This window comes from Protomyces lactucae-debilis (assembly GCF_002105105.1).
Source record: "Protomyces lactucae-debilis strain 12-1054 chromosome Unknown BCR37scaffold_28, whole genome shotgun sequence".
Taxonomy (NCBI): Eukaryota; Fungi; Ascomycota; class Taphrinomycetes; order Taphrinales; family Protomycetaceae; genus Protomyces; species Protomyces lactucae-debilis.
Window position 1 is genome coordinate 94,081 of NW_024468020.1, and position 16,521 is coordinate 110,601.

Here is a 16,521-nt window from a genome sequence, read left to right on the forward strand (position 1 = left end):
GTCTGCAAGTCTAACTCATGATGCTACGGAAGATGATCATCTATGCAACCTCGGCAATAATCTCTGATGCCTGCGTCAATGATTCCACCATGCGTTGGCACTCTTTGCGGCGTTGTGTTGTGTAATCGCTTTCCCTGAGCAGCTGATCGAGAACGTCACTCTTGTACAGATTCTCGAGCAGCTCTCGCTGCATGTCTTCTTTACATGCCCTAATGTTAGCTTGAGGAATGTAAAGATTAGCACCTACTGCACAAGATTGAGCATGATTCCCTTTGGTACCATGTCGATCATGGTCCGTTTGACAATGTTGAAGTAAGAATTGATCAATAGCTTGATGACTTCGGTCTCGATAGATTCGCGCTCGGATAGGGTCCCAGAAGCCTTAAGCACTGGAGGTGGCGCCTCCATCGCAGCCATGCGTTTCTTGTTCTTCGATGCAAAGAAGCTGCCAAAGAATCCGCCATTCTCCGCTGAAGTGTCCAGGGACTGCGAATTGGGCAACTGTTGCTGACTAGCAGGGACAGGCTTGCCAGTCTTAGGATCGACTTGCACGGGCTTTGAACCATTTCTTTGCTCATTGACCATTGCCATTGCTCGGTGTCCATTGAGGAAGTCTGGATGGCCTGTGTTGATGTAGCATGCTTCCATGGCGACCAAATCGCTAACTAGTTTGTTTGTTGGGTTCATTGCTTTCTTGAAGAAGGCAATAACCACTTGATGGAATTTCTCCTTCAAAGCTGGATATCGCTTGAAAATCTAAAGATTAGCGCGTAATGAGTTGAGAATCAATAAGCTTACAGGTTTCGAGAGAAGTTGCGTCAGAATTCGAACGAGCTCGTCATATACTAAGCTTGCGCATTTGATGCTGGGCTCTTCGAATCGCTTGATTTGTTGTTTGATAATCACTTCAAATGCTGCTGTGCCGACAAATAGGGCCGGCGAAGATCCCGAGGAATTGTAGAGGATGGTTCGAATGTCAACTTCCTTGACAATGTCAAATGGGTCTACTGCTTTGACACCATTGGCGTAGAGTTCATGAAAGACGAATGAGATTCTGGCACCACCGGACAGTTCCATACTGGAGAGATCCTGACTATTGCCGTCAATCACCGTCCGGAACTCGTTGCAAAACTCGGTAATAACGTTGAGTACCATATTTGAACTGTTGCCGAGGATGGAGTCTCCAAGTGAAGATAGCTCAATCTGATACTTGCTGAGCGCTGATCCAATCTTGGCCTTGATTTCTGGCAAAGTGTTGCGAATGTGATGCATCAAGATAGTGTTCAGCTTGCGGGCTAGAAAGGGCGTACCGCAGTACTGTGCTTTGGAACGATAAGAAGCATGATTCTCAAAGAACTCGCGTTCAGCATCTAGTGCAGTCGAAATCTCCTTTTTGTTCTCAATGTCCCGTTGACCGCGATTTACAACAGGCACATAACCGAGTCTCAAGGGAATAACACGACCGGCGAGAATGTCTACCACATCGGTACCTTGGTCCATCAAATCGATTTTTGTCAAGACACCAATGGTTCGTGTTCCCTCTGGATCCACCTCGCGTGCGAGCTTCAATCCGTCAGAGTTGGCCAGATCAGTGTTGCCAGAAGTCACAGCAAGAATGATTGCATTTGGCCGCGTGATGTACTTGAGAATCATATCCCGAATCTGCTTCTCAATGTCCTTGGGTTGATCCCCGACGGGAACTTTGGTCAAGCCTGGCAAGTCAACCAATGTCAGTGTCAGGACATTCGGAGAGTATATGCGCAAGTTGATAGGTACCGGCGAGATGCCGAGCCCTTTGCCAGTTTTGGCATCAGTCTCCCTGACAATCTCATCGCGAATCTCATTGAAATTGTGGAACTTCTTGCCGGGAATGTGTAGGAACTCTCCCCATTCGTCTGCATTGGCATTGGCATCTGAGCCCTTCTTGACTTCGCTTGCATTAGCCGTCGCTGGCGTTGCTGCACGATTGACCAATTGCAGGACCTAGCTTGTGAGCAATTGATCTCTTATATGAGCAGTACTGACCAGCGGGCGCCGTGTGACAATGCCAGTGCCTCTAGGAAGAAAGTCTCGTCCGACAACGTTCTCAAGTACAGAAGATTTGCCGCTGCTTTGAGAGCCGATGACGGTGATTTGAGGCAGGTCCACAGGATTCGTTACGCCGACTGTTGAGAATGCATCTTGAAGACGATTGATCGTCTTGATGAGCGCCGGATCCATGACGCCTGCACCAGACATTGTGATAGATGCGCGCAAGACGACGAGATGTAGAGTGCGCGGATGTGTGAACTTGGCGAAAGTGTTGTTTCGTGTGCGCGTCCGAGCTTGAAACGCAGAACACACATCACAACACACGGCCTATAGGAATAGTGTTTCTGCTGGGATCATTGGCAAATGAGGCTTCTGCTTGCTGGACTATTTAAACTGGCTGCTCGTAAGTGAAGTAAAATGCCTGAAGATCCCAGCCTTCGCTACGAGATACTCGATAAATTGGGCTCTGGATCCTTCGGCACCGTCTGGAAAGCCCGCATCCGCGCATCTGGTCAGCTAGTTGCCATCAAACATATTGATCTTGAGGCAAGCGATGAGGATGTTGTCGAGATCCAACAAGAGATTGCCTTGCTTGGAGATTGCGATCCACGCTACGTGACAAAATACATTGAGAGCTTCGTTCACGGCTACACTTTGTGGATAGTGATGGAATTCATGTCTGGGGGCTCGGCACTAGACATCATAGCGGCGAGCAGACCGTTCTCCGAGGTCGAGGCGGCAGTACTGCTTCGCGAACTATTGCATGGCTTAGCGTATCTGCATGGCCAACACAAAATTCATCGTGATATTAAAGCAGCCAATATTTTGCTTTCTGACACTGGCGTCGTCAAGCTTGCTGACTTTGGTGTTGCCTCTCAACTATCATCCAACAAGTCGCGAAGACATACATTCGTCGGTACGCCTTTCTGGATGGCGCCAGAAGTGATACAGCAGGCAGGGTACGATTCTAAGGCTGACATTTGGTCGCTCGGCATCACGGCAATCGAAATAGTGCTGGGAGAACCACCTCTCTCAGACTATCATCCAATGAGAGCAATATTCCTCATACCAAAACAAGCGTCGCCAACTCTGCCTCGATCGTTTTCCTCGTCATTTCAAGATTTTGTCGACCTATGCCTGCGGAAGACGGTATCGGAACGGCCAAACGCCAGCCAGTTGCTTCAGCATCCATTCATTGGGACAGCAGCCAAGTCTAGGTCTCTCCTGGTAGCTCGTGTCCTCAACCTAGGTGGCAAGAGAAGCACAACACGAGATCAATCCATTGATTCTACGCACAATACGATCGCCGCGCGCACACTCTGTGAAATCCAGTGGGATTTCGCTACCATTCGCCCAAGAGATTGCCAAATTGATCACGACCGGTCGGACAAACCACAACCCGGAGCAAGGGACTGTATATTGGCGTCGCATGAGACAAGATGCGAAGCCGCAAGCTCAACTCTCGAAAGTGTCAGAAGCATAGCTTTTTCGCCACTCTCGGCGAAGCTTGAAATCCTACGAGAACGACTTTTGAACAGCTCAAAGGAGCAGCAGGCGCATGGACGATCGCATTCTGCTGTCACAAAGGTTCTCGATGGACTGGAGGAGCTTTGTAGAGTCAACGAACCTCACGCTAGCATCGTGCTGATGGAGATCAGCCAACTCGGCCAGGATAACGCCAGCCGTGATTCTCATGCCGTTGTACATGAAGCAAGGAGCCCTTTATCACTTCTTCTGTTTCAGCGCTGGGCTGAGCAGCTTGCAAGCCGTCAATGAATGAGGTTTACATGTCGAAACTCCCCCCGAAGGTCTTGCATGGACTCACAACAGTCAGGGCAGATCATGAAGAAAGTTGTTGAAACGGCCACCTCCCGCCAGTGCCTCTGGCAGAACATGCTTCCTGTGAGATCACTCATTGCAAGATCCGCAAAAACAGTACCCTGTTGATCGAACCCTGCTGATCAATGAAACTTTCCATCCTGCTGCTTGGCGAGTATCACCACATTCTGAAACATCCTCGATTTTCGTTACACTGAGTGCCTTGTGAATAACGCATCGGATCGCAAATCTTCAACGTTTGACTTCATGGGCATCGAGCTGAGCGGACTTCAGGCCCGACAATACAACAACAGTCCACCAACAAGGAATGCTATGATCTTGAAATCTGTAATCTGATTATCAGGAGTGCTGCTTCGACGCGACGCACCGTTCATCTAAAGCCCTGTGTGCTCAATATTCGCTCTTGCTGTTCGCATCAGCCGCCCTCTACCAAAACTTGTTTTATTCAGCTGCCTTGCCTTACCTGAAACAACCCCTCGACGCTTCTAGAGTGCATCCTTTGACCTGCGCTGCTACTCAATAGCTACGATTTTATTTGCGAGCTACAAGCTGCAAGCAAAGCTGCGCATTCACGACACGCGGAAGCGATCGAAATGTGCGTTGCAGAGTCGTTCGTAGCAAAAACGAGTTCTGCACAGCTGAAAGTAGGTAGTCTAGGTACTTTAAGGACTCTGGGAATCCGCGCCAGTGGCCAAAAGAGCATGCCTTGTAAGAAGCTAGAAATAGATCTCAAGAGAGAGGAATTGAAGCGCACATGCACACATCGTCGCGCGCCAGCCTCACGATAGAAGTGCGACTTGAGCAAAACATCAGACATCAGCAGGACGGCCTTCAGTGTGCAAAGGCTGATCGGCTTATGTGAACAGTGATAGTGATGGAAGCCTCCTTCAAATCAGCGATGTGGACTGCAAGAATGGTCGACACATGAGGCTTGAATTAGAGATGTATCATACCAGATCCTGAACACGCGTGTGACGGTGTGCCCATCTCGAGGACCGCGCCATTAAACCACGACGCGAAAATCCTGACGCGCTATCCCCCAAGCTCAGGCCACATTCCCAATACCTCAGCAATGGACAGCGAGCAAAAATCGGATTCATTGTCATCCGAAGACTCGGATGACTCGGATGATGCAGAGGACCAGCGCAGACTTCAAATATGTTTGGCCTACACTCAGATGATGAAGCTTCTTGTCCAACGCTATCATGATCGATGGAAAGCCGTCCGTCAGAACGTGGGTATCTGAATGGCGGAACGGCGGCAAACGTCAGCGGCGCCAACGAGGTTGATATTTTTGACGACCATCGGCACAGACCAGAAGTCAGAGACACTATACAACAAAATATACGTTATCTGTCGAAGCACCCGGTTCCGTCGCGCAAAGCCGCACCTAAGAAATTGCGGCCAGACACCACTCCTCTGATGCAGCGCAAATTGACGGCCGTCACCAATCGAGTCAGGCTCATTCAGCGAGTACTCACAACATTCGCTCCATACCACCGAAGAGCAGCGGCGGCAGTCGTCAGCAAAGCCAACGAATTTTGAAACATAACGGCTGCCATCAAGAAGTTGAAGGAGGGGACCACCGGAGACAGTCGATGTGCGTACCTGCTAAGGACACCTGGGAACGCAGCCGAAGTGGCGAAAACTGGGCGAGCCCAGGACTTCTCCACCAGACTCGAAGCACACAGACGAAGAAAACAGGACGAGCAAGACAACAACGCCGAAGTCAGTCAGGGGGAAGCTCCATTACTTGCCGCCCACAGACGTCCAAAGGGTGAAAAGGCTACAAAAGCGGCACTTATTGCCTGGCAAAATTTGTCGTCGTCGTCGTTGGGCGGGACGAGCGGCGTTGGAGTGCTCTGATCACGACTCTCCGGCATGGTTTGCGCAGCATCCTTTTGAGTCCTGATCGAGGTGGTGGCTTTTGGTCCAGAACATCCCTCTGCTGGCAATTGAGCTAGCAATGACTCTTGTGCTCGAAATCCGGCCCCATGAGTCTTGATAAGCAACTCAATATTGGTCACCTGTGCCTCATAAAGTGCAAGGCATTTTCCAGAATTGGCTCTGTCAATTCCTTTCATGCAAGAGAGAAGATTGGCGCCTTGTGCGGTAATGTTAATTTTGGCCAAGCCGATGGCTAGCTTGACATCGGAAATTGCTTGCATTTTGGCGGCGTTGGTCATGACGGCCTTCTAGTTTACACCCTTGTGTGCTGCAGCTTTTGCAGCCTTCTCGCCCTTTGGTCGTTTGTGATCGATCAAAGCAACCTGCCCCTGACTGTCTTCGGCATCGTTGTCTCGCTCAGCCCTTTTCCTTCGTCTCTGCGCTTCGAGACTGGCGGTCAACTCCTTGTCCTCACCCATGCCTCGCCACTTCGGATGCAATCCTAAAATTCTCCAGCAGGTGCGCACATGGATTGTCTCCGAAGATACATTCGTATCGAAGTCCGTGATGGCAGCGGACAAGACATCAGATTCATTGGCGCCGCTGACCTTGGCCGACGCTGCTTTTCGGTAGTATGGCGCGAATCTGGTGAGGACTCGCTGAATGAGTCTGACTCGACTGATGACGGCTGTCAACTTGCGCTGCGCCAGAGGAGTGGTGTCTGGCTGCTGTTCCTTAGGTGCGGCTTTGCGCGCCGGGACCGGGTGCTTTGACAGATAATCAGCATAGATTTTGTTGTACAGCGTCTCTGACTTCTGGTCTGTGCCGATGGTCGGATTGAGACTGTGAGTGACTATAGCCATGCTCAGGGTATGATCTTCCTGGTCCATCCATTGTGGTGCAGACGGCATGTTGCGGTGATGGCACTGTTCAATCGGCTGCTGGAGATAGTCAGGTAGCAGGCAGAGGGCCCTTGTAACTGTTACAATGTAACATTGGCGATGCAAGGCTGTGACTCGCACAAGCATGATAGCCAGGGGGTCGTGGTACAAGGATTTGCGCACAACAGGATTGTCGTCTGGCATTGATTGTCCTGTTGTGCAGCAACTTGTGCTACTTGTGCTGTTGTTGGCACTTGTTGCCCACGCGACGCAACTCGCATTATGGTAGAATTCCCTGATTTTATCTGGCATTCCAAATCTTGTTCGAGCTGTCTGTATGGCTTCGGAATGCTCGAAATTTCTAAATTTCGTCCTGATCAAAAGATGATCGGTCGGGCCCCGCTGGAATTGCGCAATCCTCATACCTCGAGATTGAGCTTGCCGGTGGCATTGCTCTTAGCAGTGTCATCATGGCGAGGACTGCATCATACTCTTGTTCGACTAAAAGACGATTCGACTCACCAGCACCAAAAGCTCTTAAGCGTTCGAATACAGGGTCAGAGTCCATTGCGTATCTTTCCTGCTCACTGTTGGAGGTGATGCTACTCGCGGTCAAGATCTCACGACGTGATCGGCAGTGGCAAATCGCATGTCTATGAACGACCATCATGGAACAACACAGAAAGCAAGAGAAAGCAATAGAACAACCGATGTTCTATTGGCTTCCATGAACACAACAAATGTTCTAGCAGCTTCCATGAGCACAAGTATATAAAGGTGGCAAGGTCTCATAGTAACATAGCAAGGAATCCCAGTATCAGCTGAACGGCGAAACACCTAAACACCCGAAGACTCACAACACCGCCCCTGGTTCTACATCCCTTTTCGCATTGTCATATGTCAATAAGCTTTCGCCCTATTTTTTGAGCTTTACTTCGAGATGTCTTGTCAAACCATGCCTGGAATCCCAAGCATTGACGACGGCAGCATTCTGATCGTCTCACTGGACCCCCATTAGAACTGTAACTCGAGTTGGCTCATGATTTATGAAATTTGTGATCACTCGGGCCGCTGCCCCGAACTTTCGGCGACAAAGACAGTGTGCCAACCTGTGCGCCATTAATTCAAATCAGCATCTAAAGAAACCCTGCCAGCTGATTGCTTGAAGCTGTAAATACGTAAGAATGATTTACTCGCTTCGCTCCCAAATGTTAAGCTCTGTGTTGTGAAGCAGTAGCGATTGCATGGCGAATACCTGATGAACAAGGCCTTAACTGTTGTGCGCAGCCTGCGCACAACATTGACTGCCAAGACATGAACATATTAAGGTGTGCTGTCACTGTTTATACTGCTACGAAATTGCTGTGCTAGCACTTTCTAGTGCACGCGTTGGCGATGTCGCACGCGCAAAATTTTCAGCGCACAACACTTCCACTTGTTCTGTGTCCTATTTGTGTGAGATTTACACGCGGAGCGTTCCAGACGACGACGAAGACTAGATTGGAAGACCTGCGAGATGCGCTATTGCTATGAGTTGACATTGAAATAAGCGATGACGAGACATGACGCTGCAGCGCAGGTGAGATGACAACGTCGTTGAGGAGGATGAGTAATGACTCCTGCACGCGTGTGGCGCATCGTAGACGATATTTTTGTTGGAAGTGATGCTACTCGCGGTCAAGATCTCACGACGTGATCGGCAGTGGCAAATCGCATGTCTATGAACGACCATCATGGAACAACACAGAAAACAAGAGAAAGCAATAGAACAACAGATGTTCTATTGGCTTCCATGGACACAACAAACGTTCCAGCAGCTTCCATGAGCGCAAGTATATAAAGGTGGCAAGGTCTCATAGTAACATAGTAAGGAATCCCAGTATCAGCTGAACACGCGAAACACCTAAACACCCGAAGAATTTTTTCCGAGAAATGGCGATGATACATAAGAGTGCGTAGCGTGCCGTATAGATCTGGTCTGGCAGTGCAAAGATATTTAGAAATAATCGTCCAATTGCAGATCAGGGAACAGAGTTTATCGCATGTAGCTGACATAAAATTGCTGCAGACAACGTGCTTTAAGACATCGCTGGAAGATCCAACACTTCGCCTAGCTTTGACTTCCCGCAACGGCTATCTTGCAATCTCCATTGAGCGGTGTCACTGTGCTTGGAAAGCCTTTGCTAGTTTTCATTTTCTGCCATCAGTACGCGACGCCAGCGCAAGGCTCATAATCTGTCAGCCCTATTCGGAGTTCACATCGCGTTTCCGTTGAGTTTAAAGTGACTTGTCTCTAGAGGACATCGCTGCAGCTCTCTAAATCCCGAATCTAAGGTCATTCCCAGTGTTCATCAAGCGAAACCTCCTTGACCCGACTCTAATCCCCGCAGAATCTCGAATTTCATCTATATCTAACATCTCTCTTGCGGCTTCGCTGGGGCTCTTCACCCAGGAATACTCTTCTGGGCGAGCTCGTGTATGTTGTGCACCTGCGTACAACAGTGTGATCGGATATTCTGTGTGAAATCTTTGATGGTAACTTGCGCACAACCAGGAGGTGCGGTCAGTACCTTTAAAATGTTGTGCGCTGGGGATTCCGAGCTTGCGATACCGCCAATGCGTGCCCTATATAGTGCCAGCAGAGCCATGCATTTGCTACTGTTGTGCGCAGGTGCAATGGTATATGGAGCACTGACCCTGTATTCGAATGCTTAAGAGCTTTTGTGGTGCAGCGGGAAAGTTGTCCCCAGTCCAACAGCTACCGCTTCACAATAAAGTCTTATGTTGTGCGGTGAAGGGCTGGATGTACCATCTGAACATCAAGACCTGCCAGCTGGCAATATATAAAGGCCAGCACATCAGAATCGTAGATAATCATCAAGTTGCAAGCACCCAAATCCGCCTATAGCTCTGCAGGTTATGAGCCTTGCACTCCGATCAGCAACAAAGAAAAGTCAAGCAGCAGAAGCAGAAGCAGCAGCATCCGCATCAAAAGCAGATCCACCAGATTCACCAGAACCAGATTCACCAGACTCACCAGAACCCGATTCACCAGTACAGCCGCAAGCACAGATGAGATCCGCACCACAGTCATCCGAGTGCGAAAGGACTTCGGGTGTTTAGGTGTTTCGCTGTTCAGCTGATACTGGGATTCCTTGCTATGTTACTATGAGACCTTGCCACCTTTATATACTTGCGCTCATGGAAGCTGCTGGAACATTTGTTGTGTCCATGGAAGCCTATAGAACATCTGTTGTTCTATTGCTTTCTCTCGCTTTCTGTGTTGTTCCATGATGGTCGTTCATAGACATGCGATTTGCCACTGCCGATCACGTCGTGAGATCTTGACCGCGAGTAGCATCACCTCCAACACTCCCACTCTGCGAGCGTGGCAAGATGTTGTTGCGTGGCAGGCTTTGTAGTCCTAGACTCGTGCAAAACCTTTCAATCTTGTCCTTAGCCAGCGCCTTTGTGAAGATGTCTGCCAACATCAAGTCCGTCTGCAGGTATTTGACAGTGACGACTTGAAGTTCGATGCATTGTCGCACATAGTGATGCTTCACCTGAATGTGTTTCGTGCGATTGTGGAACTTTGGATTTTCCGCCAATGCCAAACAACTCTGATTGTCACCGTGCACAATTGTTGGACCGTCGTGGTTGAAGCCCAATTCGAATAACAATGTCCTAAGCCATGTTGCTTCGCGACATGCTGCAGAGAGACCCATGTACTCAGCCTCTGTGGTCGACTGAGCAACGGTCTGTTGCTTCTTGCTGCTCCATGAGATTGATCCGCCAGCGAGACTAAAACTGTAGCCACTTGTAGATTTGCCAGTGTCGATACATCCTGCGAAATCCGAGTCAGTGTAGCCAAGTAGTTGTGTCTCTGTGCTCCCACTGAACGATAATGCATAGTCTTTTGTGCCTTGAATGTATCGGAAGATCCGCTTGACAGCCTTCCAGTGTTGTGGTCCTGGATTTGCCATGAACTGACTGACGACTCCCACTGCATATGCCAAGTCTGGTCGAGTGCCTGTCATCAAGTACATGATGCTGCCGATTGCCTTTTGATACATTGTTGCATCTTGTTCGCCGAAATCGTCATCCTGGCCACTTTCATCAGTTGCATGATCTTGCTGAGTTTGGTGCCCGAATCCATTGGCGATGAGACCGATTTGCAAGTAGTCATGTTGAATTTCTCAAGAATGTCGTCAACATATTTGCGCTGCGAAAGCCTGATGCTTCCAGAACTCGTGTCTCGAATGATCTCAATGCCGAGACAGTAGTGTGCCTCGCCTAGATCCTTCATCTTGAATTTGGCCGAGAGATCCCTTTTGACCTCTGATATCTGATTGTTGTCCTTCGAAACGATAAGAAGATCGTCCACATAAACTGCGACGATGACTTGCCCTCTGCCCTTGACGTAAACCGAGAAGTCTGCTTGGCTCCTTGTGAACCCTTGAGACTCAAGCTCTCTGTGCATCTCCATATACCATTCTCGTCCTGACTGTTTCAGACCGTATAGTGTTCGATTCAACTTGCAAACCAAGTCCTGGCCTACCTTGAATCCTTCAGGTTGCACCATGTAGACTTCCTCTTCAAGCTTACCATTCAAAAAGGCTGTGATGGCATCCATTTGATGAATCTCCATGCCGTACATGGCTGCCATAGCGACGATTGCTCTGATAGAATTGAATTTGGCGACAGGGGCGAATGTTTGGTTGTAATCAATTCCCTCCTTCTGCGAGAAGCCTTTAGCAACGAGCCGTGCCTTATATTTCTCAATCGATCCGTCGGCATTGTGTTTAATCTTGAAGACCCATTTGTTGCCGATGGCCTTCCTGCCCTTTGGAAGCTCACATAGCGTCCAAGTATTGTTCTCAATCAGTGATGCATATTCCAAATTGGTAGCAGACTCCCACTGTTCCCTTTGCTCTCCAGCCATCGCTTGCTTATAAGTTTCTGGCTCTGTGATGACCAAATTTGCGCGCACACGAGATGATGCCTGTTGTAGCAAATCAATGTCATCATCCGAATCTTCTTGCGATACTGGCGTGACGGGAGTCAGACGAGCAGAGCGTCGAACTTGACCTGAGCTCGTAGCATTTGTTGGCTTAGCGTGAGCGACTTCCTTTGATTTGGCTGGTAGCGACTCAGTAGGTTTGTCGATAGTAGCCTCACTCGTGTTGTCGTCGTCAGCGTCCTCCTCTCGTGGGACGTACACCACATCGCGTTTGTCTCCTCGGTCTTCCATGAAGATGACGTCGCGCGCCTTTGTAATCTTGTGTGTATCCAAATCCATGAGTCGATATGCTTTGCTGTCCTCGTAATAACCAACCAAAACCAATTTCTTTGACTTCGCATCCAACTTCTGTCGATTGGCGTCCGCAACATGCGCATACGCGTCGCAACCGAATACCCTGAGATGACTCAAGTTTGGTCTGCGAGATGACCATACTTCTTCTGATGTTTTGTCCTTGAGTGCCGTGATTGGAATTCTGTTTTTGATGTAAACAGCGGTGTTGATTGCTTCAGCCCACAGCTCCTTTGGCAAGCCCTTCTCTTCGAGCATACATCGCGCGCTCTCCACGAGAGTGCGATTGAGGCGCTCTGCCACTCCATTTTGCTGTGGTGTGTGTGGTGTTGTCGTCTGATGCCTAATGCCGTGAGACTTGAGATACTTCTCGAAAGCGTTGCCGCAATACTCGCCACCATTGTCTGATCTGAGCGCCTTGATGCGACAGTCAGCTTGGTTCTCCACAAGCGCCTTGAACTCTTGGAACTTCTCAAAGACTTCCGACTTCTGCCGGATGAAGTAGACCCAAGCCCTTCGCGAGTGGTCGTCAATAAATGTGACGAAATACTTGGCACCTCCGTAAGTTGCCACTTGCACTGGCCCGCACACATCCGAGTGTACTAACTCCAGGTTCTTTGTTGTCGTCGTCTCGCTCGATGGAAATGATTGACGCGTGTGCTTGCCATTGACGCACCCAATGCAATGCGAGTTGTCGTACTCGCCGTCCAATGACACACCATCGACCATACCAGGCAGGCGCACCAAGCTATTCTTGCCGATGTGTCCCAGACGTTTGTGCCAAACCTGTATGTCGACCTTCTCAGCAGTCACCAAGGCCGATACTGCGCTATTGAGCGTGACTGAGTAAAGATTGTCGCGTTTGCAAGCTACTGCGACCTCTTTTCCGGTGCTCGTTTTGAGTGAGCAGCTCGTGCTCTTGAAGTCCAAGCGAATGCCGCTCTGAACCAACTTCGCTACTGAAAGCAAGTTGTGCGCTAGGCCCGGGACGTGCAACACATCATTAATCGTCACGACTGTGCCGTCGGATCCAGTGGCTTTGACTGATCCCATGCCGGTGGCCTCGCAATACGTGTCATCACCAAGATACACCTTCCTTGGCGAGATTGTCTCATAAGAAACGAACCAGTTTCTCAGCGGAGTCAGGTGCTGGCTAGCACCAGAGTCGATGATCCAGTCCTGTGTCTGATCATCACTCGTTCTTTGGGCGTGGAGAAAGGCAATCTCTGCATCGTTTTCAGACACCTTTGCTCTGTTTGCCGCCGCATCGCCGGCCGAACCGCGACGCTCATCTGCTATTTTCTTGCGGCAGTCCGCTGCCCAGTGCCCATCTCTCTTGCAGTAGTGGCACCGGCCCTTTTTCTTTGGCGATGGACCCTTTCGGCCCTTCTGGTTCCCCGAATGGAAGAACGCTGCGTCTCCTGTGGGTGGAACTGTACTTCCTCTCCTTTGGAGCTCTTCATTGAGCAACAGCGCTTCGATGGAAGCCTGCTTCAATGTACTCAGTGGCCCTTGCACGCTGAGCATCGTCCTCAAGTGTGCGTAACTTGGTGGCAACGAATTGAGGAGCACCATGACCTTGTCCGCCTCACTTTGGGGACAATCCACGGCGTCTAGCTGCAACGCCAATGCGTTCAGCTTGCCAATGTGCTCAAGCATCGAGTCGCCTTCTTCCATCCTCAAAGCGAGGAAGCTCTGACGAAGGAAAAGCTGATTCGTGGCTGACTGTGCTGCATGTATCTCATGCAACTTCGACCATATCTCTCGAGCTGTCTTGCAGGTTTGTACTAAGACCAGCTGAGAATCCTTGATGGACAAGGCGAGGGTAGAGAATGCTTTCCTCTCTGCCTTGGCATCAACAGCCGGTGCTTCTTTATCTTTCTCAAGTGCGGGTGCACTTTTGTCCTTCTCCAGTGCTGATTCAGAGAGCTCGGGCTCGACCACATGCCACACCTCTTGTGACAGGAGCACCGCTTTCATCTTCCACTTCCACAGGTTGAAATTTGTACCATCGAACTTGTCCACGGGGGCAAAGTCCTTGTGCGACAGAGAAGACATCTTTGGTTGAAAGGCGGTTGAGCGTACTGATCTTTGGAGTGTTCTGTAAGTATGCTGAACTAAACAAGGCTCATAACCTCTTCGGGTATTTAGGTGTTTCGCGTGTTCAGCTGATACTGGGATTCCTTACTATGTTACTATGAGACCTTGCCACCTTTATATACTTGCGCTCATGGAAGCTGCTAGAACATTTGTTGTGTTCATGGAAGCCAATAGAACATCGGTTGTTCTATTGCTTTCTCTTGCTTTCTGTGTTGTTCCATGATGGTCGTTCATAGACATGCGATTTGCCACTGCCGATCACGTCGTGAGATCTTGACCGCGAGTAGCATCACCTCCAACAGGAACAACACAGAAAGCAAGAGAAAGCAATAGAACAACAGATGTTCTATCGGCTTCCATGAACACAACAAATGTTCCAGCAGCTTCCATGAGCGCAAGTATATATGTTGTGCGCTGGAAATTCCGTGCGACACCGCCAATGCGTGCCCTATAAAGTGCCAGCACAGCAACTCCGTAGCAATAACAACAACAACAACAACATCCTTCAATACGTTCATGTCTTAGCAGTTCAAGCCCTTTTCATCAGGCATTCGCCATACATTCGCTACCGCTTCACAATATAAAGGTGGAAAGGTCTCATAATAACATAGTAAGGAATCCCAGTATTAGCTGAACAGCGAAACACCTAAACACCCGAAGAGATCCGTCGGAGCACGAGAGCATACAAGTGCCATAATTTCCGTGAGTGACACAACAGTGATCCGATATGAGACAACGAAAGATCAATCCTGGCACGCAAACGGCGGATTTGTTGTGCTTTGTAAAACGCAAGTGCAATGGTATATGGAGCACTGACCCTGTATTCGAATGCTAAAGAGCTTTTGTGGTGCAGCGGGAAAGTTGTCCCCAGTCCAACACAGTCTTGTGGAAATAAGCCGTGGCTTTCTCGAAAGCCGCCGTCGAGAAAGGCCCCGTGTGAATTTTTTGGCCAGTTGGCAGAGTGAAGATTTTGTATGAAATATCTGACGAGTCGTGCATATCAGCAGATGTGCGGCCGACCGTAGAATTCTCCTGCCAGTAGATGAGCTCTGTTTTGTAGTCGGCAATGCGCGGCCGGTCAAGAAGCTCATGCCAAGCTTCCAAGTAGACCGCCAGCGTGGTTGTTGTACTGCCATTGCGTCTCCGCACAGCGTTGTGAAGGATCCACAAGGCGATATCAAAGTGAAGTGCCATTGCCACATACATGATCTTCTACCAGGGTCGAACAGTCCGCCAACGTATACGGCGCGGTTGCGACCAGACGCAGGTAGCCATAGTCATGTGCGAGCTGCCCTGTGATGCTGGTTAGACCAGGAGTCGATTAGGAGCCTGCCGACGACAATTGGCGCGTACTGCCTGTAATTGAAGAACAGCTGGAACAAGCCAAACCCGCCAAGGTCTGTTGGAGTGTAGAGTTGATCCAACTTGACCTTGACAGAGCGCCTTTTTTTTATGTATCTGCATTCAGAGCTATCAGAGTAGCTACGTGTATAGAATGAAACGGTAGGATGAAATGAATGACTTCACGAACGTCTGTGAAAAGGAAGAACAAACGAACAGTGCGGAATTCTCCTACAGGCCTTGAAGCAGCGTGCTGCTCCTTTCCTGCGGCATACCCGCTAAAACACCCTTTGAGATTCTCCACAAGTTCCTGGCAGGTGGAGTGAATTGGTCGCGGTGCAAGGAGACTGCGACTTGACAAGATAATGCAGGCCTGGGCTTCGGACTTTGGTTACTTTGACGTTGACTGTGCCCGCGGCTCTCTGCTGCAGGTTGCGTAGGGAGTCGTGGTAGACTGCCATGGGTGGTAGCCGAAATCATCGTAGTTTCATAAACTAAAACCTGACAACGCCCTAGTAGAAGCACAGCATAGCACAGACAGGCTGTGACACAGCAAGTTAGCAACGCAATAGTCCATCTTCAATCGTTAACCGTCAACCGTCAACCGTCAACCGTTAACCGTCAATCGTTAGTAGATTCGTTACTCGTCAGACATGCCGTCTCAGGCCTGATCCTCTGATGCGGAAAGAACGCAACCCACGGACACTCTTACCGCGGCCGAGAAGGGCAAACGCAGTGAGAGCCTCATGCGTATCGTCCCAGATGTCAAATTCGACGGCAAAGCTGAGTCATGGTCACACTTCAAGTCCATGTTTACCCTCGCTGTCAACACGTACCTGCTGACATCTGGGACAATACGCATGAGGCTCTCACTGCGTTTGCCCTTCTCGGCCGCGGTAAGAGTGTCCGTGGGTTGCGTGCTTTCCACATCAGAGGTTCGGGTCTGAGACGGCATGTTCGACAATTGACGGTTAACAGTTGACGATGGACTATTGCGTTGCTGTGCTGTGCTGTGCTGTGCTGCTACTAAGGCGTTGATGGTAGCGCAAACAAGGTGATACACCTGTAGTGCGATGGCGGATCCTAGTAGCGGCAACACGATTCCTTGTCAAATATGTGATGTGCTGGCCT

General features: G+C 49.6%; 4 protein-coding genes across 4 annotated transcripts; 1 reads left to right on the plus strand and 3 right to left on the minus strand.

Moving 5' to 3' along the window:
* Window positions 1-40: 40 nt before the first annotated feature.
* BCR37DRAFT_352484 (dynamin-1-like protein-like protein) lies at window positions 41-2,238 on the minus strand (the record flags this gene model as incomplete). The annotated part of the gene is made up of 4 exons (XM_040868132.1): window positions 41-209; window positions 248-756; window positions 799-1,983; window positions 2,026-2,238. 4 exons carry the CDS (start codon window positions 2,236-2,238, stop codon window positions 41-43), a joined length of 2,076 nt encoding a protein of 691 aa, XP_040722158.1.
* A 210-nt stretch (window positions 2,239-2,448) lies between these two features.
* BCR37DRAFT_352441 (kinase-like domain-containing protein) lies at window positions 2,449-3,228 on the plus strand (the record flags this gene model as incomplete). The annotated part of the gene is made up of 1 exon (XM_040868128.1): window positions 2,449-3,228. A coding segment is annotated over one exon (780 nt), but the record flags the coding sequence as incomplete, so codon positions are not given.
* A 2,837-nt stretch (window positions 3,229-6,065) lies between these two features.
* Window positions 6,066-6,668, minus strand: BCR37DRAFT_395701 (uncharacterized protein; the record flags this gene model as incomplete). The annotated part of the gene is made up of 1 exon (XM_040871658.1): window positions 6,066-6,668. One exon carries the CDS (start codon window positions 6,666-6,668, stop codon window positions 6,066-6,068), a length of 603 nt encoding a protein of 200 aa, XP_040722160.1.
* Window positions 6,669-14,489: 7,821 nt separating this feature from the next.
* BCR37DRAFT_384290 (uncharacterized protein) lies at window positions 14,490-15,518 on the minus strand. Its single transcript, XM_040870207.1, has one exon. It carries the CDS (start codon window positions 15,249-15,251, stop codon window positions 14,793-14,795), a length of 459 nt encoding a protein of 152 aa, XP_040722161.1. The 5' UTR covers window positions 15,252-15,518; the 3' UTR covers window positions 14,490-14,792.
* Window positions 15,519-16,521: the final 1,003 nt, after the last annotated feature.

Bases quoted from the DNA above. Each gene is read 5' to 3' on its own strand.
- BCR37DRAFT_384290 (XM_040870207.1), bottom strand. From the start codon at position 15,251: ATGTGGCAATGGCACTTCACTTTGATATCGCCTTGTGGATCCTTCACA.